This window comes from Phlebotomus papatasi, chromosome 1, assembly GCF_024763615.1.
Source record: "Phlebotomus papatasi isolate M1 chromosome 1, Ppap_2.1, whole genome shotgun sequence".
Classification (NCBI taxonomy): Eukaryota; Metazoa; Arthropoda; class Insecta; order Diptera; family Psychodidae; genus Phlebotomus; species Phlebotomus papatasi.
The window spans coordinates 109,181,822-109,205,880 of NC_077222.1; the positions used below are offsets into that span (position 1 = coordinate 109,181,822).

Consider the following 24,059-nt stretch of genomic DNA (forward strand, 5'->3'; position numbering starts at 1 on the left):
CTTTTAGTACTTATTTTAGTACTTAGTTAAATTAATACTTAGTCAAATTCAACCATTTCCCTTTGGTGTTATTGCAATAAAAAAGAAAGAGAAGAAATGTTTCTCCTGAAGATGTTTTTTAGTACCTGACTGTTCTCATGTGCTTCTGCGTTTCTGACTTTTCTTTATGTGTGGTGATTTTGAAGACGAGGAGGACTCGGAAGAACTCAATAAGTTGATGTGCTTTCCCTGAGTGATTGATGTTTCTCAACAGACAAAAGTCGATAACGCAGATACACATGAGAGCAGCCATGTACTAAAAAATGTTCTAATGATTTTTTTCTTTGGAATATTACCATTATTCTCGAGATTTTGAAAATATCTACTATTAAGATAATGTTACTGTCCAAATTGAATAAAATACTGCTCAAATAGTTGCAGCCAGAAATAATTGCGGTTTCTGATGAAATTTGCTTTTCAGATTTATAAGAAAATTATTTCTTAATTCTTTTTAAAAATTATACCAACAAAACCAATTTGACTTAAAAACAAATGTAATAAAATAATGATGAAAATATTTCGAGTTGTACATGATGCCTAAATGAATTCTTAGAATAAAATTCATCCAGATGGAAGTAATCTAAATAATAATGAATTTTTCCTCAAATAATTAAATAAATAAGGTGACTAATTGAATAAATTAATAAATTGTGCAAAAATCTTTCAAGAAATTTTCCGTTCTATTTACCACGCAGAACTGTTGATAGTAAATGAGAATAACATTTAAAGTCAAACTTAATTGTTTTTTTCTATTCATGCGAGCTTAAAAAAAGAAAAAAATTATAATTAAAGTTTCCGTTCAATGGTCTTCTTACTCAGTGTGAAAAGAAGCATGATATTGTAACTTTAAAGACATTGTTATGTATGAAAAATTGAGAGAATTAACTAATGTGAAAGAAAAGAGAATTTTTGTATACCATGCGCGTTAATTTTAATGATCCTTTTTGGAAGAGGAGCATATTCAGAGCCATACAACATTTGTTAACTTTGAAATAAAGCGCTGAAATAAATTATTGCTTACGAAATTTTCTGCTTTTTACTTCCCTTTCTCCTTCTGTGGAAAATTTATACAACCCCAGCATTTTATGCTACCACACTTTTCCTGCAATTCATTCCCCTATGGACACCCACCATAGTCAGCCTAGATTATTTATATCCCAACTGACGAAAAAGAGAGCACATAAAATAAATAATACTAAAATATTCAAAAATGCATTAAACAGAATTTTGTCACGCGCCTTTTCTATCAAATTTACTTCGAGACTTTTTTCAGCAAATTGTTTTTTTTTTCGTATTTTCCAAGAGGCGAGACACATTCCTTGGGTTATGTCTTTTCCCATCGCAGTTTTGATGACGAAATACGGCTGAAAAGTATGATTAAATTTGAATTGCTAAAACTTTTATGCGTATACAATGTCAATGATGAGGGGAAAATAAAAGAAAATATTTACGCAGAGGAAAAATTATTAATATAAATTTTATGTATGCTCCCACCAAACGGCTAAAAAAGCACAAAAGCTCCCTGGGAGAGTTCTACATAACACGCAGGAAGAAAAAAAAACTAAACGCAATGGGTGGGTTTTCACATGAAAAATCTCATTGAATTTCAATCCTGAAAATAAAATCCATATTTTTGTTGTGCTTTCGATGGAAAGTTCATCGTGACAAAAGAGATCAAGAGTTCAGTGTCTCGGGAAAAGGTGAAAAATTGGAGAAAATGCAATTTATTGTGCAAAAAAAAATCCCAGGAATTCATCTCAATTTTCTCTTTCTCACCATTCTCGAAATTTCCTCCAAAACTTTCCCGTGAGAGTGAGATTGAGAGTGAGAGTATGAAGAATTTTCCCTCTCACACAAACCATCAGGGAAAAGAACTCATGAGACAATTTTCCACCCTCAGTTGATGAGTGTCGTTCACTGAGAGCACACCAAAGCTCCTTCAGAACTAAATTTTAAGAATAATTTCCATCATATTATTTAAATCACGTTTCAAAAAATAATTTTCTAGTAAAGTCCTTCAGTTATTGATCTCTTTCGAAAGAGAAGAAAGTGGTTATTTTTTTTAAATAAAAGAAAATTTATTTTCTGTTTTTGTTATGATAAACGTGAAGAATTTCCATTGGTGTGTCCGCAAACAAGTTGTGGGGGCAACAAGAAAGCACAGAAATTGTGAAGAGAAAGGGCTGTGGAGGCGCCTGGTGAAAGTGGGTGGAAATAACCATTGACACGAGGGAGAGTGAATAAAATAAAATCATTTGGATTTGTATGCTTTTGGCCCTTCACCCGATAATGTCTCTGAAATAAAGACAGTGTGACACAAAGTTCAGGACAAGCGACAAAACGGACAAATAAAAGTCAAATAGATCAATATAATTTGCAAAGGCGCCAAAATGACGACAAGAATTTTATTAACCCTCCTCTCCCTCCTCTCTGTCCACTGATCATCTAATCAGCGAAATTTGAATCCCATTGAAAAATCACAACACCCCAGGGCGACCTAACACACCTAACAGGTCCTAGAACATCATGGGCAGAAAGTACAAGCAACGAATGATTCCAGAGCAAGATCGTCGGATATGTGGATCAATTTGTTTGTGTCAGCTAACGATCGTCCTATCCTGTGTAGCCATAGTGTACCTAAGTGTGGCTATTTACATGCCATCCTACAAGTAAGTTTTATACTTTATACTTCATTGGCATTGCTGTTCTGAATTTGCACAACCTGTTGATCACCTAAACGCACAAACACAAATTTTTGTTATATGAGAAAAATTAGCGTTGTACAATACCAATTATCTTGTACTTAACACCATTACCCTTTTATCCGAGACATCTACCAGTCGCCTGGAAAAAGGCCGTAGGTTCAATTATAAAGGCAAGAAACAAACAAGCAGAAAAAAATTCAAAATGGGCAGTAAAATACCTAATTATAATCAGTAAAAAGATTAAATCTTTACAAAAATATGTCTAATTATAAATAAGTCTAAATATGTCTAAATGTCTTAAAATTGTTGCAGATGCAATGAAAAGCCCTTTATTTTCCGTTTTTTGCCAATATTTGAACGATAATATCACTTTTATTTTTTTGTTACTGTTCAATTTTAACTTTTTACTGCTCATTTATACAATGCCATTTATAAATAGGGTAAGATAGGGTAATTTGGAATCATGTATAATTTGGAACTCTATCAATTCCTAACAGTTTCAGATGGCAAAAGGAAAAAACAACGAAGAAGTACTCTCAAATGTAAAGTCTTGTACTTCTTCGTGGTTTGCTTTATTTCTCTTTGACCATCTGAAACAATGAGAAACAAAATTCCAAAATAGACGTGATTCCAAATTACTCCATCTTACCCTACTCTGATAAAAAAATTTATTGAACGGACGATCTTGTTCAAATTTTGTCAAAAGGAAGTTGTTTACCAGTTTGACAAAACTTTTTCTCCATTTTATATTGATAAACTTCCTTTTGTCAAACTTTTAACAAGATTGATTTGACTGTGCGTCGATTTGACAAAACTTTCCCATATTCTGTATGGAAGATCATCCTTTCCACAAACTTTTGCTGTTAATTTGAAAAGAATCTTTTTCAGAGTAATCTGAAACAAAAGTTTTGTCAAATTAACAAGAAACGTTTGTTAAAAGGATTTTCTTCTATACAGAAAATTGAAAAAAATGCTAAAATTTCTCAAATTAGTAAACAATGGTCCCTTCGACAAATTTTTTGTCAATGCCATTTGTTCACTTAACAAAACTTTTTGTTCAGAGTAAGACAAAATTTGGAATTTCGGACAACACCGTGTTTCGGAAAAACCAATTTATTATTTCGAACTTTGAAAATTTACTTCAAAATGATTTGTTAAACAGACAAATGGATCTTTTTAAAATTTGTCAAAAGGATATTGTTTCCTGGTGTGACATAACTATATCTCACATTTTTTAAAGGACAAAAACAACCTTTAGCCAAATTTTAACAAAATCCAGTTGACTGTTGATTAAACAAAATTTTTCCATATTCTGCATGGAAGAACATCCATTTGACAAACTTTTTCGTTAATATGACAAAATTTTTATTTAGAGTAGAAATAATTTCGTAATTTCAACCCTTTAATTCTCTGAAAATGATTTAATTTATATTCTTTCTTAACAAGTTTTATGAAAGTCGTCCGAATTCTATATTGATTTGTCCGAAATTCCAGTCAGTGCATTTATCAAATAACGAAATTTTTAATTTTATTCAATTTTTAAGACCTTTGCCAAAAAACGTTAAACGAATTGAAATTTATTCCGATATGGTAAATATGCTAGGATAGACTCCTTCAAAATGAATGGATTTAAGTTTGTTAGCAGAATTTCGAGGCGGTCTATGAGACTTCGAAAGTTTATTAATACCAGGAATCTCCTGAAAAATTCATAGATCTATTTCTCTTTAGAATGGCTCTGCCCCGTAAAAACCTTTTCCGAAGAGACAAAGTCCTCTCGTTCAGTAACAGTCTTTGCGATTTGAGAGCTCGAAAGTATATTAGAGAGAACTTACCTAAAAACACGTTAGAAGTTCGAAAGTTTAAACCGACGAGTTGCACAAAAGTGAGCAAGTTCAGGAAAATGACATTTATTTAATTGAAATTGCAATTCAAACGTTCTGCCATCCTGAAAATCCACAAAGCTACACAAAAATACACTTTTTGCAGCAAAGGTTGTTGACATTGTTGGCGATTGAAGGCTCGAAAATACCGTAATTCGAAATGGTAGAACAATCAGCGCTAAAACGGCGAGCACGTAAACTTGAACTTCAGGCTTCTGGTACATTTTCGAACAGGTTTGTCTTGACTTTGGAGTGGCTTTGTCTCTTCGAAAGGTTTTTACTGAACGAAGCCAGTCACTCCAAAGCCAAGCCAAACATATCCGAAATTCAAACAGAAACCTAAAATTCAAGTTCACATATTTGCCGCTTTTGCGCTGATTGTTCTGAGATTTCAAATTTTCGGTTTTCTTAGCACTTCGAATCGCCCAACTTTAACAACAAACTAACTTTTTGCGTGGAATTTCAGTATGGCATAAGGTTTGAATTTTAATTTCATAAAATTAAATGTCTTTTCAATTACATATTCACCTTTGTGTACAATTAGTTTAAATTTTCGGACGTGAAACGGGGTTTTAGGTAAGTTCTTTCTTACATACCTTTTAATGGTTATAGTATAAATCTCAACCGGATATGGTTCTCAAATCGAATATGCGTTTGGAATACTTCTGGCTCCCTATAGCTATCCAAAATAAATAGATACAACACATTTTACAAATACGATATGAAAAAGCTGATCGAAAATTCATTCATAATGTTCACAAAAATTTGCTCGAAAAAGCAAATTCGAAAATTGGTTTATTTGAATTACGAATTGTGTGAGAAGCAACTCGTGTAAAAGAATTTTATCAGTTTATTTTATTAGTTGCAATTTAGTCATATTATTTTTCAATTAGATTTTCTCTATTTCCATATTTGGCTAAATACAAACATTTCGTAGTCAAACATAATGAAAATTCCTACTTTTCCATCTATTTTTGCCAGAGTTTAAATTATTTTGTACAAAAACAACTTAAGAAAATTGTGAATTTGAAATGAAAATTTAGGAGTTGCTTGTAAGAAAATGAAGAAAAAGTCACCACCTGTTCCACACCAATGCAAAAGCAATTATCATGCTATTTCAATGATTATTTTCAGAGTGGCAATGCCATTGGGGTGTGTTTGTTCAGTAAAATAGAAGAAAAAGAAATATTAGAAGTCACACACCCTGACAGAGCCTCACCCTCGAATTCATTGCAAAATATCCCATTTTTATCTTTTATCTGTCCAGAGCTTTTCAGTCGGGCTTTGAGCCAGAACCCGTCATGTGCCAAACCATCAACACCACAATGGCAAACAATTGTGCCTGGGCGAGCTGTGGTGAATGGTGCTTAACCAGGACCAGTGGGTTCTGTCCACAAATTCACACCGCAGTCCGACGAAATGGAACAGATGTCATCTTTGAGAATTGCACACGATCCACCACAACAAACTGCCCACAGGTGGGTACTTCAAAAGCTTTTTACATCCACTTTTATACAACTAAATTAATGAGATTCAGGAAAGTATCCTTCACCAGAAAAACAAAATTATTCTGTACTTGCTACTCCGCTGTTCATAAAAGCTCAATCATCAGGAGCTCAAAAGTTAAGCAATGTTGTAATGTTATCAGGAAAATTTAACATCATTTCGCATGAAAATGTGATACGACATCCTCATGTTTATTCATCACCCGTCTTCCTTCTGATTACTACCCCAACAAATTCTCCTCATACACTCAATCTTTTCGACATCAACGGAGCTTTCTGTAATTTTCTCCTGAACATAGAACACCTCACAAAATTGTGAAACGTGGAGAAATTATAAAAGAATGGCCTAATAAAGGATACTCGAGTTAATTGAAAGATATTTCATTTTATTGATTTTTTAATTTATTTCTCGTGTAGGAAAAAGTAATATATAAGTGGCATATACAACCTACGAAGGAGCTTTTCCACCGTTTTGCTCTGGAGATTGTGCACCAACGCTGAGACGGCGGTGGCCACAAAGTCAGAAATATGTCACATAAATCTTATTGTAACGTGTTAATGGGACATGGTTGATGAAAATTATCTATCTAATACTACAGACCCTACAGACAGTAGGTTTTTAACTAACTGTACAAGGAAATGTTTGTTAGGCAGAGATTAGACGTAAATTGTTACCAATTCTTCCTACACTGAGAAAAAAAACAGGGGTGCAATTAACTTTTTTTGCTCGTGACTTTAACACTTTTTAGGTGTAAAAATATATCAACATTTTTAATGTTAATTTTACACCTTTTTAAGGGTAAAATTAACATGAAAAAGGGTAACTTTAACCCCTAATACACCTAAAAAGCATAATATTTACACCGATTTCGGATCAATACTACAGGGTAAAATAAACATTTCTGGAATGTTATTTTAACTTTTTCGAATTTCTCTCACTCACTCAGTGTATGTAAGAAAATCAAAAGCTTTTCATCATTTCTAAGTGTACTCGTACACGTATCAGAGAATTGTGAAATAAAATTTTAACACAACAGATGAGATAAATTTCCGACTAAAAGTTTGAGAATTCAAAATTGAGAACAGTTGCCAGCGCCACTCATGGGAAAAAAAGTTCTCACGCGCGAAATAAATTGACTTGATTTATTTTTGAAATGAAAATATTTGCGAAAATGAATCTATTATTCAGTACTTTCGATGTAAATTAATGTAAACTTTTATCCAAAATTGCAAGTTTTTTAAGCTAAATTGATAACTATTAAATTTAAAATTTTGACTTCTCAAATGAACGGACACAAACTTTAAAAGAAAATTAAAATTCGTTTACGGAACTATCTGAGTAAAAAAAGCTAACTAAGACAAAAATCTTTATGGATTCTTGGTAAAATGAAGGATATCATTATATCTGATTGAGAATATTAAAATGCCGAAAATATTTTGTTGACAAGGGGTGAAAAGTGGCTCTCAAGAATGAACTGTGACAGTCGATTGGCAAAATAGTGCCGATCTGGAGCTAAAAATCACCAGATTGGCATAATTTTGCCCAAAATCTGCAGAAAGGCAGATCAGTAGATTGACATGAGATCGGCAGATTAACACAAGATCAGCAGATCGGTACCATTTTTGAAATAAATTAACAGATCGGCGCTCAAGTGAACCGTGAACGGTGATACAGTTGTCTATTCCTTGTTTGTTTATTTCTCTTGCAAATGTTCGTAAAGTCCAGTTGAAATTTAGAAAAAGTTCATGTATCGTTCAAGTCACTAATACATTCGCAAAAGTTTATAATTTTTCACAAAAATTGCTCATAGCATAATCTATTAACACTTAAAAGTTTTTTAAATTATCGCGTTTTAATTTGTTCAACCATATTTAAATGAAATTTATTTAAGCTTCTTTTAATAGAACAATAAAGCCAAATATAATCTTTACATACTCTGATGGATGATGTTTTGTAAAATTAACAAGAAAAGTGTGTCAAAAGGATGTTCTTCCGTACAGAATATGGAAAAATTTTGTCAAATCAGCGCCAAACTATATTTTATTACAGTTTATCTAAAGGATGTTTTTCGATTTAAAATGTTAGAAAATGTTTTGTAAAATTGAGAAGGAAAGTTTGTCAAAAAGATGTTCTGTCATACAGAAAATAGTTTATCAAAACGATGCTTTGTCATATAAAATGTAAAGGCCTTGACTTTGGAAGGAATTTTTGTCAAAAATTGCATTTTTGATACAATTTTGACGTTGACACCTAGAGCACTGCAGGCAATTTTCTTCAAAAACCATTTTTTAACGAAAATTGCTACCAATGTGTAGAGGCCTAAAGAAAAAAATTTGTTAAATTGGTAAACAACATTATTTTGACAAAATTTTAACAAGATTTTGTAGCCCCTTCCGGAACTACTAACCTTACACTCAACAGGCGGTGGTCCTCGTTTGGGATTTACAGGCTCAGCATCCGCACTCTGAGCCTTCCCATGACACACTGACTCCACTCCACCACACATGGCGCCAGGGTGTCATACCACTCACTCTGAAGCAGGTCAGGGAGGCAACCTTGAGATTGCAATAGGGAGGGTTGCCAACGGCGAGGCGCGTAACGACACAATCGCTACTTTGCCGTTGAATGGCGGAAAAACCTTCTACAATTTGCTCGTTCAAGAAAATGCCTTCTTGCACACTACATCTAATCAAATCTATTAAATATTCAAAGTGATTTTTTCTGTCGAAAATTATAAAATATTCATAAACCCCCTTAAAAATGCCACTTTGGCCTTGTGAGTGTTAACGAGAATTTGGGTAAGAAATGTTCCAGCAAAGTTTTGTCATTTTTTGTCATTTGTTTGTAAAACTTTGTTAGACAAAAAATACTAATAAATGGCAAAATGCTACGAAAAATATTGTAAGCTACACGTGAATATTTACAAACAAATGTATTATAGTAAAAACAAAAGTGTTCGGTAAGACATTATGTTAAATTTATAAATAATTGTTGTGATAAAAGTACAAACTTTGACAAACATTTTCAAAAAAAGATCCTGTGTAAAGAACATAAAAATTTCTTCATATTGCAATAATTTAAATGAAAAACTTTTGGTGCCATTCCAATGAAAAATTAGAATGTGTTTTTAAGCACTTTACTGTTCTCAATTGGCTCTGCATTATCGACTTTTCTTTGTGTTGGTTCTTGTCTAAACTCTTTTCCCCATAGTTTCTGTCATGTTCTAAAATTATTAAAGAATCGTGACAGGAAACAACACAAAGAAAAGTTGATAATGCAGAAGGACTTGAGAACAGTCAAGTGCTGAAAGACATTTTCATTTTTTTGTTCCCCCTCATTAATCCCCTTGCTCTGGTCTTAAGCGTTAGGCCTATTTTGATCGATATCCTATCCAATAAAATACCTGAAAAGGATCAATCAGTCAATAACTAAAAAAATAAATATTCAATAAATAACGGAAACGGACTACAACATAGGGGAAAGTGCTCTCCCATCGAACGTTCATGCCTTCGAATAATGTGGATTTCTTTTGTTTTTCGTAAGAGATTTACACTAAATTATCACAGAATTGTCAACAATTGATGATAAGCCAACTAATATTTAATAGAAATGTGTAAGTCTCTTAGGAAAATTAAAAAGAAAATTCACATTATTCGAAGGCATGAACGTTCGAAAGGAGACTACTTTCCCCTACTTAAAATCCACTCCTATGAATATATTCATTTTTCATTGGAATAGCGCTATTGTTCGAAAAATTTTACTAAACACCAAATTTCAGACTAAAAATGATTTTCCAAGTGCGCAAACTAAGTATTTTATCTGTATTAATATCCCCGAGAGGGGACTTTTCCTACAATTAATCAAAAGAAAATATTTTTAAAAATTAATATATTAAATATTGCTTCTACGACGTTGTTCAACTCTCCCCTACTGATGCTGCTTCTGCAAAAAGCTCAACATTTTAACATTATCGATCATTTCCTGGAGACTTTCCACTCCATCATCCGAGAGAATTTCAATTAAAATTCTCATGATGAGCAAAAATCCTAGTAATACTCATTTCATATCCTGATATGGAAAACAAATCAATTCTGAGGGTAGGGATGAAACCCTCAAGATTCCTTATAATTGAAAATCCAACTGAGTTAATTAGCCACATATTACCCTTAAGAGGGTTTGCCAGTCTCTATTTTTCTTGCCACCTGGGGAGCTTTTCTTTTTTAGGACCAAAAGTGTCTAAAGACGAAAGCAACACTCGATTAGACGAGAAATGCGGTTTTCATACGTCTTATTTTCTCGCTGTTGGAATTCTTGGGATTGAATTGGAGATTGAGACGAGAGCTTTGAGAAAATACCACAAACTAAACCACCATCATGCCAGACACTCAATCAGGTGTATCAAATTAGATATTGATTGAGTAATACGTGTCAGAATCCCTGTCAAGATCCATATCACGAACATTGTGTGCTGATGTAGAAAATTTCATGCCAAATTACTTTCAACGATAAATAAGAATTAATTAATCCCTTTCAATTGTCATTGGAAATTATTAAAGCATGAACTCACATCATTTTGTAATAAATCAGGGGATGGAAAAGCATCTCAGTTTCGCAGAATGCTTGAATGTGAATTTAGACGCTATGCTTTGAAAATTGGTATCGCAGGATTTTCTTTTTATTAATTTAATTGTTTTAAAAATGACCTAAATTATCTAAATCAATTCGAGATACAAAGACCTTTCAAAAAAATCCATACTTGTTTAAATCTAATAAAAAAAATATATTTTACAGAACCTTTTGAGGTCCTAACCTTAAAAAAAAATTAAGGCAGCATAATTCAAGGTCATTTGTCAAAGTCATTTTAAAATACATCTGAATACGTCACCTTTCATAAAGTCCTCTTTCTAGAGACCCCAAGTAGCACTCTTTAACCGTTTATCGTAACTGTAACCGTAAATATTTCATTGCAAAATTCCTAACCTTGAAAAAAATGTAAGAAGGCATAATTCAAGGGCATTTGTCAAAGTCATTTTAAAATACATCTTAATAAGTCAACTTTCAAAAAGTCCTCTTTCTAGAGACCCCAAGTAGCACTCTTTAACCGTTTATCGTAACTGTAACCGTAAATATTTCATTGCAAAATTCCTAACCTTGAAAAAAAAATGTAAAAAGGCATAATTCAAGGACATTTGTCAAAGTAATTTTAAAATACATCTTAATACGTCAACTTCCAAAAAGTTCTCTTTCCAGAGACCCCAAGTAGCACTCTCTAACCGTTTATCGTAACTGCAACCGTAAATATTTCATTGCAAAATTCCTCATTAATTGTAAAGACTCAAAATACAGAACCCAAAATCGATAAAATGTAATATTGTTCTTACTCTCTCTGATGGAGTTGGAGCATCAAATGATCCCATCCCACAAATTAATATTCCCTCTTTGATTTCCGATTGGGAAATGATGAGGACAAGATCAGTTTCACGCCAAATTAAACAGAGGGTTGTGGATAAAATGAAGGAAGAAAAAAGTCATAAATACTCATTAAAGTTTCTAAATCAATTTCCTTCTTTATCTTATTTTTCGCATCAATACCTTAATCTTAGAAAAAGCTATATTTCTATTCACCTCACGATTTGCTCTCTTAAAGCACCCACGATATTAAATTTCACGGGAAAAGAAGGACACACCGTGTCAGGCGACAAGGGTTGCGCTATAAATCGATAAGAAAATTTGTGTTCTGTAGAATTAAATTTTTCTGTACATCCCTCTTATTATGCCAAAACAAAACCTCGACTTTTACTTCTATCCTTTTTTTCTTTGTTTTCGCCTCCGTAAAGGCATAAAAATGCTTAACATTTTTTCCTCTTTATTGACAGGGATAAACTTTCAAAGTCAAGGGGTTGCAAAGTTTAAAAAGAAATCACTGACTGGAAGAAAATTTTCCTACTTTATAAGTCTTCCCGAGAATTACCTCACTTTATGAAATTTTCTCGCAATGTAAAGGCTTCATTCAAGTAAAAAGCATTAAATGAGCCATTATAAAGTCATGTAGGGGAAGGCTTTCAAGCTTCGCAAATATTTTGGCTAGGTACTTCATATTTTTCCCATATTCCCTTAAGGAATCTAACCTAATTCATTGAAGAAATATGGCAAAAATATGAAGTCTTCGAAGGCAGAATGTGTTCGAACCATGAAAAGCTTCCTTTGATGTACTGTTTTCAAAGTAGCAATACCTAGTTCTCATGACAAAAATTTAGGTAAGCCTGACGTATTGATTTAGTCAAATCTAAAATCATTAAAAATCATACGATTTCCTAACGGAGACTCTCCTTGAGATCGTTGATTTTAGATGAAATTGACAAATTTTGAAGATGTTGGCGAAGTTCTGTCTGGCGTACCAACCCAGTGAGCACAATTAACTGAAAAAAGGAGCGTTTTCAGCATATATTTTTCTGAGTCAATAAGCTGACCGGTCAGCATTTCCCTAACAAAAAGTGCTAACCAAATATCCCAAGGGCATTTTCAGCTTCGGAAAAATCGGCAATATCCTGGAGAACTATTGATGATTTCTTATGAAAATTTCCTTAATTTATTTCCAAAAGAATTCCCTGGATTTTCCTACGAAATATTTTTTGTTGACTTAGAGAATTTTCCCAATATTCTCCAAAAATTTTCTATCATACACTGAGAAAAAAGAGGCTACGATTAACTTTTTTTCGTCATAACTTTAACACTTTTCGGGTGTAAAAATATATCAACATTTTTTAATGTTAATTTTTTACCTTTTGAGGGTAAAATTAACATGGAAAAGGGTAACTTTAACCCCTAATACACCTTAAAAGCATAATATTTACACCGATTTCGGATCAATACTGCAGGGTAAAATTAACATTTCAGGAATGTTATTTTAACTTTTTCGGATTTCTCTCAGTGTAGAAATTCAAGTGCAATCTGTATAGAAATGTTCTTGGTAAGCTATAGAAATTTCTTGGGAAGGTTTACGAAGATTTGCATAGAAATATTCCCTTAGGTTTTCAGAATTTTTCGAAGTTTCCTCAAGACTTCTTGTGAAAATATTGAGGAAACTTCCTCAATAAGGAGGTATGAAAACTTCAGTAAGTTAAAGATATACTTCGGTCGAGATGTTTTTATTGGAGAAAAAGTCATAAAGAATATCGAGTATTCATGTGAAAATAGTAAAAGTCGCTAATCAGAAGAATCTTAAAAAAATTTGTACGATTTAGATAGATATTTTCATAAATTATCTTAGACTTGGATATCCTTAATCCTATATTGTGATAGCTCATTATAAATTTTCATCTTTTAAAAATGGTTTAGTTAGAATATTTCGTGTTTAATGTTTTTGATATTGTACAAGAAAAGTATATCCTTCGATATTGTTTAGGGGGGATGGGAAAAAATCTTCTGCCTGCATGTTTCATCGATATTAACTCTCAAACAACAAAACACTTCATTAAATATTTAAATAATTATATATTGTTTTTTCCTTGGGTACCCACAGTTGTAAAAGAGACGAAATAGTTAAGAAAAAGTAAGAAACTACAAATTTAGTAGATGTACAACACCCTGTGTGGTGAAATAGTCTGAACATATATTCAATTTTAGGTGAATATATATTCACTTCTAGGTGAATATGTGAATAGTGAGTATTTTTATGTTTCTCTATAAATTTAAATAAATCTCAATGTAATGCGACAATGTAAATGATCTCATTAATTTTTAATTGCCATAAAACTAGTAAAATTTTAGTCATTTGGCTGATGTAGCGTCAAAATCGTTCAGGTGACTTCTTCATGACCTGTGTATATCGTCATAAAGTGCTACTTGGGTAATTTTTGGTCGCAATTGCCTTTATAGTGGGTCATTGACAAGGGATTTCGGATCTCATACTTCCATTTGCATATGTAATTTTTAAAGCCGATAGCAAAGCTAAAACAATTTAAAATAAACGCAAAATGTATCTAATTTGAATATTATTTATTCATATTAAAAAGTTTGTTTTTTAAAATGACATGTAATCCTACTGCCCCACTGTTTTCTACCTAAAAAATGTCACATTGAATTAAATTAGGAATATAATGTTGTAGGGACAATTTTGAATACCCTCCACTATAAAATGTCCAGATTTTATTATTACTTCCATTAGGTTACCCTCACGTCACCGTGAAATAGAACCATTAGGAGACTATTTAAAACAAATCAATAGCAAATGCATTATTAAATGGTATTGTGAAAACAAGTGAGAGAGAAAAATAATTTCATGCAATGTTGGAAAATTATATGCTATATAATTCCTTGCTCAATCTCGACCTCAACCCCTTGGTTTTCCTCTATACTGCATCTCTTTTCAAGAATCACCTCAAGCGAGAAAGGCATAAAGTTTGAAAAGGGCTTTGGAACATAATTCACATCTTATGTCAGTTATTTTTCCCTGATACTGACTTGAGAAAGTACTCTCTGTGGTCTTGTATTTTAAATAAATTAAACAATCGACCAGAAAACACCCTACAGGTATCGCCAGATGACGAGGGGAGAAATTGCGTGACTTGTGCTACTGAATGTGAGAAAGGGGTAGCGGAGTCCTAGCTTTGCAGACCGCTCGCATTCGTAACCTTGATTCTAAGCCCTAAAAGTTGTTTGTATTTAATAGTTTTAAAGAATAAAATTAGCTTATTGTACCCATACATTCAAGTATTTTGTAAAGTTTTTGCTATAATGTTTTTTTTTTTAATATTAACCAGGGGCCTCACAACATTTCATTTTTCCATACTATTTTGCATAGAGGCACTGAAGACTATTGGCAAGTTTTTTCCTAAAGAGAATTGACTTATCAGTCTGATATATTTCGAAATCGTGCATTAAAAGCTATCTAAAAATACATATTTCATAATGTTTGCCGAAATAATACAAGAACTATGAGCAAATTTGTTTAAGTCGCGGTGCAATATCTGCAAAATTTTTACAAGAAAAAGTGAAAAATAGCTTCACTTTTTATTAGGCTTGATGGGCCACTGTATTAACTGTTTTTGATTTTAATCCGTTTTAAACCGATACATAAATCAGTTCAAGATCTCTAAACTGCCCAAAATAGCGAAAAAGTCAAATAATTGACTTTGGAAAGAGATCTCTTTGGGCCTCTAAATCTAATCTTACTTGAATTCTATCACATGAAATTGCCACTAAGTGTTCTTAGCCGAATAGGTGTTCTTTTGACCCTAAATCTCTAATAATATTTTATGTTAACCTTTCAATATTCCTAATTCAGTAATCAGTCCTACAAACGAAGTTATACTATTAAATCTATTGAATTGAATCTAAAGGTCTCTACACATTAAGCACAATTTTCATCAAAAAATGCTTTTTTGGAGGAAATCGTCTCCTCCACTGTAGGTGAAAACGTCAAAATTCTGTCAAAAATACAATTTTTGATGAAAACTGCTCCAAATGTGTAGAGACCTTAACATATTGGGAACAATTTTCGTCAAAAATGGAATTTTTGACAGAATTTTGGCGTTTCCACCTATAGCAGTGCAGACAATTTCCTTAAAAAAGCAATTTTTGATAAAAATTTTTATCAATGTGTAGATGCATTAATCTGTTCAAATTTTCCTTGAATACAAAGAATTTTTAAATGCATTTAAACTTGTCAAAATCGGTTAAGAAGTAATGAGATTTAAATCCACAGGGAACTTGTCATTCTTTCGTGTTTGAAATCGTTTACGAACATAATAGAAAAAATGTATTGAAATAAGGGGGTTCCCCAAAAACTCCAAGTGCTATCTCAAACCGTTTGACCACTAGATCCGAAATGGAAACATCCAAATATTGTATAAGAGAGGAATTATACATTGCTCTCTCCATTGAGTTCGAGCAATAAAAGAGTAAAATGAGGGAAAGTATTTGTGGAAATTGTGGGCAATTTTCATCAAAGATAAATTCAAATGGACTCAATTTTCGTCACATTATTCCTCTGCCACTCTTTTGCAGGTAAATCCACGTGATCTAAAGAAGTACAATTGCAACAATGGAACTGAATGTGCCCAACTCACGGGTGTCTTCAACTGCTCCCTTGGTGAGTATTAATAATTCACCATGGAGAATTGATTGAGAAATGAAACACTCCATAGCCACACCTCAACTTCTGACCCATTGCGTGATTAATTTCAGGTCACTGTGCTAACATGTCTGATCTCTATGAGTGTCACTATGGACGAGCCGATGGAGTCACCATCGATGCCGAGAAGGACAATATGAAACTCAATGGATTCTTCTACTGCAAGGGCTCCAATTGCACCAAGATCAAAAGGGCTTTCTCATGTGATCGCTTTTGCCCAAAAATCACCACACCATCCATCAATGTCTTCATCATGCACAACGACAGCCTAACAACAGCCGATTGCGAAGTGGCCCTGGCAACCAATGAAGCACATGGCCCAGAGCCAGGAGTTCGAATTGATCCCACGAGATTTTGGAATGAGTCCCAAGGAGCAGTTCTCACCAGCTGCCTCGATGCTGTACGCACACAAGATGGACGAATTGAGGCTTTTGACTGCCTCAATGGAACTCTTCTGCCTGAGGAGCAGATTCCTCATCCCTGGATGAACTTCACAGTCTTCTGGAAGATCTATGAGAACAGCTCCATTCCCGTTGATATGGACCAGAGATTCCTGCCACGACAGTCCTCCGTCACCATCTACAATTCTAGCAAACTCTTCATCAACCTTGAGGGATGCGTTAACACCCTCAAGGGTGAGTGCAAGCAATTCCTAGCCACTCACGGAAGCGATGGAGACAATAATACAGCTCAGGTAAATATTTAATTTTAAGTTAAAGAAAATGGGGTGGTTTTTTTTTCAATTAAATACCACCCAGTTATAAATTTGTGTCTGAAAAATATCGATATAGGGGCGACCGGGGTAGAATTAGCCACGCATGGTATTAGGTAGTGGAATGTTATAGCTTGTCTTAGAAGGAATATTAAAGAAACCACTATTTATTCCAAAATTACACTTCCCTTCCTATTTATTGAAGTATTTATCAGCACGATGCAAATATTTTAATACAAATTATACGCAATGTAAAATTTCATTTACTGGCTAATTCTGCCCCGTTCTCCCCTACATAATGTTTTATCAATATATCAATTAAGATAGGGGAAAGTACGGCACCTTTGAATTGGGGCACTTTTAAAATTTGGCAATTTTCTTCTAGTTTTAAATGGAACTGGACCTTAGTGTGATATTATTTAGACATTGTGGTTTTTCGGTAAATATTCTTGAAACTTGGACTATATTTTCGGTACGGTGCTACAGAGATTCCCCCTATGGTGTTTTGACCAATTCAATATTGACTGAGACTAACTTAGACCGGAAAAAATTTCAAGGCCTTTCCAAAAAGCTCAAATTTAAGCCAATCTGTAGAAAAATGAGCCCTCGGGTGCTTAAACTTTAATCTTCAAGATTTCAAAATGGCGAATTTTCTGTTCATAGGTATGTTTAAACGAAAATCATTTAAAAAGCTTGGGTTAATGTTGAGAAAAAGCGAAATCACGATTTTGAAGGTTTGAAAAGGGGGTGTGAAAATGGAAAAAATACCGTCCGAGATAATGTCCACTTATGGGGGGGGGGGGGGGGGGTCACCGTAGACCGAAAGTCGATATCTCTTACGTTTGACCTCTAGGTTGAGAGCAGGTATAAGGTCAAGTAGATAGATAGATAGATAGATAAATTTATTCATCGAAAGTACTTCCGAAGTACAGTTTCGTTGTAATGAAATCCCGTGTACTAGCCCTCGGCGAAGTGTTTTTTTTATATGGAGCTGTTTGAAGCCAACTCACAAATTGATCAGAAACTCAGCTTACACTTCTTAGAACAAGACTGCATTTAGACAGAAATATAGTATATTTATTCCTCTATACAAGGCTGAGAGTCTTGTACACAAGGCTCACCTCAATTTTGACATCGTGTAACGGTCACGAGTGCAGAAAAATTCCCATTACGCATTTGTATGTGAAAGTAAGAAATTGGCTTCAACTTTGAAGGCCACTCGCCGGGGACTAGCCCGTGTAGTTTTCAGTGCCCACCGCCGTCTTAGCGTTGGTGTCCAACCTCCTGAGCAAAACGGTAGGAAAGCTCTTCTCTGGTTGTATATGCCAGTCACGCAAGAACATGTTCGATATCAATAAAAGAAAAACACGAAAAAAAAACAGAAGATTCCTGCTCTGTTGAAACTGCACTGTTTTGGAGCGTTGTGAGAGCTTAAAAAAATAATTTTCGAAAAAGTTGGGTTAAACTTCAAGACCTTTCCGGGAAGTCAAAGTTTAAGCAAATTAGTTATTATATAAGTTCTCCTTTGACCTTCAAAATATTTTTGAAAATAATTAGAAAGCTTAATCCAATCTTGAGAAAAAACCAAAAGATTGAATCTATAGGGGTATGAAGGTGGGGATAATTTTTTTATTAAGAATCACCGAGGACCAAATGTTGATATCTTTTACCGTTTAAGCTCCAAAATCGTGACTAGTTGTAAGAAAAACAGATTATACTGCTCATTCTTCGAGTTTGAGTAGTAAAAAAATATAAAACCGTTTTCAAAATCAGAAAGACATGTTTTTATTAGTGAGAAAACATGGAAAATTTAAAGACATTAATATATTTCCTAAAATTGAAATTTATGAGTAGGGGGTCGTCGAAAACATAAAATTGATACCTTTACCCGTTTGCCTTTTATGCTGGTAATATAAGAAGAATTTCTCCCAAAACGACTTTTCAATGCCAAATGTTGTGATCTACTTAACTGAGAGAAATCCGAAAAAGTTAAAATAACATTCCGGAAATGTTTATTTTACCCTGCAGTATTGATCTGAAATCAGTGTAAATATTATGCTCTTTAGGTGTATTATGGGTTAAAGTTACCCTTTTTCATGTTAATTTTACACTTAAAAAGTTATAAAATTAACATTTAAAAATGTTAATATATTTTTACACCCAAAAAGTGTTAAAATTATAAGGAAGAAAAGTTAATCGCACCCCCTTTTTTTCTCAGTGTTGTTACTTCAAACCAAATAAGGTTACTTCAAAGTTATTTTGAGGTCGAAACTTTCACAAATGCGTACTTTTGAATCAATTTTCTATTTTAAAATAATTTATTGATGGCTTATAAGCCCCAGTTTGAATCCATTACGGTTTGCACCTAAAAAGAACGAAGAAAGCATTTGCAAAGTGCTCTATCACATGGATTCGAACGTTCCGCTTTATCATACTTTGTCACAGTTTTGAGTATGCTTAAAATTACCTATTTTATTTGCGAAATAATTACCTATTTCGTGAAAAAAGTGTTTTTCTGAAGTGTCTGCAAACGCTTCAATAAGAAACCCCGGAAATATGATTTTTTTGGAGAGATTTCCTTATTGTTTTTGATTGAAAAGGAGAAAAGACCAGGAATAAGAACAAATCCTGCGCTCAAGAGCAACTCAACAAGATTTTGGAAGCCTTTCGTCGCGGTTTCACTTACATTGTTTGTCTCCAATTAGAAACTTTCCCTTGCCTCCATTTGCATTAATTTGTTTCAAATCATATCTAAAGAATTTTCACTAAACAGTAACATTTTAGAAGAGTCAAGGAGCAAATTTATGTAATTCTCTTCAGGAAAAATATGAACTTAATGTGTTGAATCTTCTGTCAAAATTAAAGCGCCTGGAAATGGTTTTGAATTAGGACATTTACCCTATTATGTTTTCGAGACGTTGAACAAATTCAAAAAAATCCATCCGGGTTACGAAGCGGACATCTGTCATATTGTCTCCCAATCTTTCGGATTACAAAGCGGGCACTGTATTAGGTTAGCACTTCTTGTTCGAAAACTGCTGAATAGTTAGCATATTTTTTCTGATCAACTCAGCAAGAATATACTGAAAATGTTACTTTTTTCAGTTAGTGCTCGCTGGGCTGAAACAGTGTAGACCAGAGATGTGCAAGAACCGTTTGAAACCGAAAAAACGTCAAAAGAAACTTGTACGTCAGTGGTCAAAACGCTACTTGAAGAAACTTATTTTGACGTTTATTCAGTTTCAACGGTTCTTGCACACCTCTGGTGTAGACATTTGAAAATTCAAAATTAGATTCTGTTCAAAATTACACCACTGTACCCTAATTTGTAAAAAAATCTTTGATGTGTGGCTTACTTTTACTGAAAGTTGTCTCAATATTCTTCTAAGAGAAGACAAACTGGAACATCTCAATAAATATTAAATTCAGCCCCTTTTCCCTTTATTTGTACAACTCAAATTCAAAGGAAAATGACAAAAGGATTTTATATTATACAGCAAACACAAATAGTGCTATCGGCTATTCTTAGTGCAAAAGGGATTGAGTTCAAAGTTCACAGAACATTGCAATTTCTTAAGAGTAAGATCCCTGACTCGTAAATATTGCAGTGCAGTGCATAAAATTCATTTTATTGCTCGAGTTTACCATATTCAAGTCACATACAAAATGTTTAAGGGGTCATGTGAAAGTTCACAATCCCCATTGGAAGTTCAACAACTTGCAGTTTTTTTTTTTACTTATGTCTGCTAAACTTTTCCATATCATCACGAAATAATATTCTTATTCTACGAATTCTTCTCGCAAAGTAATGTATAATTTTCTCAAGAGTATGATTAACTTTCCCTTAATCACAGGCACGATTTCCCTGCTACTACCACAAGAATAGCTCGACCTTTGTGGTGGCACGATTTGATCTGCAGAAGACATGGAAGGAGCTCATGATTGCTGTGATTGTGCCCACATCCCTCTTTGTCATTTCCCTGATAACCCTCTGCATCATCACACAATCCGTCCGAGTGGGCGATGATGCCAAGATGCGATGCAAGTACTGCATCGATGGATCAGATCAGGAGGATTCAGCTGGGATGGCATCAAAGAGGAGATATGCACCAGAAGATGCTCCCAACATGGCTCCATCAGTCTCTCAGCAATCGAATCCAACTGAACTGAATAGCATCTCCTTCGACTGTGGCCAGTCCAGTACGAAATCCCTAATTCCAATGAGTCCTTGCTCCGAGAAGGGATCAAAGAGATTTGCAGAAACACTGGAGAAGTGCTGTGAATCGAGCTTAACTGAGGATCCACCACAGATTTCTGTTGAACAAGTAACACTCGAGGAGGAGAAGCAGAAAGAGGACAAACCACTCATGATTCTCTAATTTCTTTCCCAGACAACAACTCCTAGTCCAATCCCATCTTTAGAGAATTATATTTAGAAAAAAAAAGAGATGTACTAAGTGTGTAAGTGTTATAAAAATTGTAAAAGCTTCAATTTTCTTGTTGCCATGTGGATCAAAATCACAGAAATCATCAAAGAAGAAAGATTAAACTTTCAAAGGGACCATCAATTGCACTCTTAGCCCAATCAAATGCCTTTTCTTCTTCTGGACCAATACGCCATGAGAATGATAAAATCACAAGACTACCAGAGAATGTAATTGAACGAAAATTCGCCTTTCGTGCAAGCAAAAGTATATATCAACTCTACAGGGAATATCCATCCCATCAAGAGATGAATAACCATGAAGAAGACATCAATTATCCCAAAGATTTCTTCTCTTTCAATCCCACCACCTCCAAAGACCAGTGCAATGAAATCTTCTGACCAGGATATAAACCATTATAATAAACGTGTTTGTAAAATTTTGAATGTTAACGTGCCTTCAGTGTAAACTTTTGTGAATATCCGAAAATCAAAGATGTGGATATTTTGTCTCTCTATATATACAAAAAAAACTAAACCAGAAAAGAAATGGATTTAAGAACTTCTATTTAAGAAAAATGTATTCACTTGAGATGAGATTAATTGTAAAAAAAAACTTTGAAAACTTTGCAGGGAGGCGGTATTGGATTCTTTGATTAAGCTCTGGTAAAAAGAATTTTAGACCACGCCCCTTTAGAAATTATAGCGATTAAAGGTGATAATTTTAAGCATTTCAAAGTTACTAACGCTGCAGCTTGGCTTATTTAAAATGCAGTTGCCAATTCAATCATGAGGACCCAGAAGAATAATATACACTAAAAAATAAGCCACGCCCTCTAAAGTCCGAAGAACAAAAATAATAAAAATAGTAATAAATTTTCATACAAACTTTTGTGGAAATTTTTACAAATTGTAATACTAAATGGGCGCGACTTCAGAAAGGGCGTGGCTTAATCTTTTATTTCTTTCTCCTTCTTAATTTTAACAATCTCATAGTATAATATCTTTCAATGGTAACAATGTAAAAGAACATTTTCCATTTTGATTTTTCAGAAACCAAGAAATTGAAAAAATCTTTGGAACATTCTAAAATGCGAAATTGAAATAGTCTTTCCAAAATATTGTAAATTTGACAAGAAATTGAATAAAGAGATTCAGGAATTTTCGGTAAAGAACACAGAGGTCATAGGGGCGTGGCTTATATTTTTAGGAACTTATAATTTCATTAATGAGTGTGGCTGGTCCTGGATGTACCACAATATTCTCTCATTATTTATAGAAACTTGAAGGAAAGCTCATATTGAGCATAATTCTTAAAGGGGGCGTGGTTTAGAATTATTTTTAGGCAGAACTCAATGAAAAAGTCCAACATGCCTCCCTGCAAAGTACTCATCTGAAGGACTCCTAACAAATATCTCACTGTTGAAGCTTTTGACTGTGTTGTGAATCTCTTTGCAACAAAACCACAATGAAAAAAAAACTGATAAAATGTGTTTCTTGTACAAATAAAAGGGAAAATATATACTGAAAACATTACTCTTTCCACTTACCTTGAGTTCTTCTTGACGACGATAGGCTTTTAGCATCAGCTCGCGACGTGTCTCCTCGGAAATGACTGGCTCTCTTCCTGGCTGACCTTCTCCGCACTTTCCCAGCTTCACAATCACCTAATAGACATTTTAACACACCATTAACCTTTACCGAGTATTTTGTTGGAAGTTTATTGCAAAACCCCTAAACACCGCCTATCCGGTTTGAAAATGTGACCACGGAATGCTCTTGGATTTATCGAATTGAGATAAAACTTTTATTGATTGCTTTTATTTGATTTCCTCAAACACTTTCAATTTGTTTCAAAAGCTATGAGGAAAAGAGCAATAGCAATGATAGTAAAATTAGAAATACATATGAAAACTCTACATATTCATATAGAGAAACATTTTGTATTTTCTTTTCCGCGTTTCATGAGACGTTTTCGTGTTTCTTGGATACATTTCTAAACTTCCAAATTCTAAAAACAATTTCGTGTTTCAAGACACACTTTCGTGTTTCATAAGTCCTTTTCTGCGTTTGGAGAAACATTTTGTATTTTCTTTTCCGCGTTTCATGAGACATTTTCGTGTTTCTTGGATACATTTCTGAATTTCTAAATTCTAAAAACAATTTCGTGTTTCAAGACACACTTTCGTGTTTCATAAGTCCTTTTCTGCGTTTGGAGAAATATTTTGTATTTTCTTTTCCGCGTTTCATGAGACATTTTCGTGTTTCTTGGATACATTTCTAAACTTCCAAATTCTAAAAACAATTTCGTGTTTCAAGACACACTTTCGTGTTTCATAAGTCCTTTTCTGCGTTTGGAGAAACATTTTGTATTTTCTTTTCCGCGTTTCATGAGACGTTTTCGTGTTTCATTGATACATTTCTGAATTTCTAAATTCTAAAAACAATTTCGTGTTTCAAGGCACACTTTCGTGTTTCATAAGTCCTTTTCTGCGTTTGGAGAAATATTTTGTATTTTCTTTTCCGCGTTTCATGAGACATTTTCGTGTTTCTTGGATACATTTCTAAACTTCCAAATTCTAAAAACAATTTCGTGTTTCAAGACACACTTTCGTGTTTCATAAGTCCTTTTCTGCGTTTGGAGAAACATTTTGTATTT

General features: G+C 33.6%; 4 protein-coding genes across 4 annotated transcripts in view; 2 read left to right on the forward strand and 2 right to left on the reverse strand.

The window, feature by feature from the left end:
* The window catches only part of LOC129799208 (vacuolar protein sorting-associated protein 33A), a 132,732-nt gene extending 116,966 nt beyond the window's left edge, over nt 1–15,766 (reverse strand). Inside the window, exon 1 of the mRNA XM_055842897.1 lies at nt 15,763–15,766. The gene's annotated coding sequence lies outside the window, so the exon portion shown is untranslated. The remainder of the gene's footprint in view (nt 1–15,762) is intronic.
* Nucleotides 1–24,059, forward strand: part of LOC129799205 (integrator complex subunit 4) — a 252,861-nt gene that overhangs the window by 15,615 nt on the left and 213,187 nt on the right. The window lies entirely within an intron of this gene.
* Nucleotides 1,938–22,931, forward strand: LOC129799210 (uncharacterized). Its single transcript, XM_055842901.1, has 5 exons — nt 1,938–2,708; nt 5,892–6,102; nt 16,139–16,223; nt 16,319–16,959; nt 20,832–22,931. Exons 1-5 carry the CDS (start codon nt 2,566–2,568, stop codon nt 21,354–21,356), a joined length of 1,605 nt encoding a protein of 534 aa, XP_055698876.1. The 5' UTR covers nt 1,938–2,565; the 3' UTR covers nt 21,357–22,931.
* The window catches only part of LOC129799220 (cilia- and flagella-associated protein 298), a 40,182-nt gene continuing 38,156 nt past the window's right edge, over nt 22,034–24,059 (reverse strand). Inside the window, exon 2 of the mRNA XM_055842915.1 lies at nt 22,034–23,067. Coding sequence (XP_055698890.1) covers nt 22,753–23,067 — 315 coding nt within the window. The 3' untranslated portion in view covers nt 22,034–22,752. The remainder of the gene's footprint in view (nt 23,068–24,059) is intronic.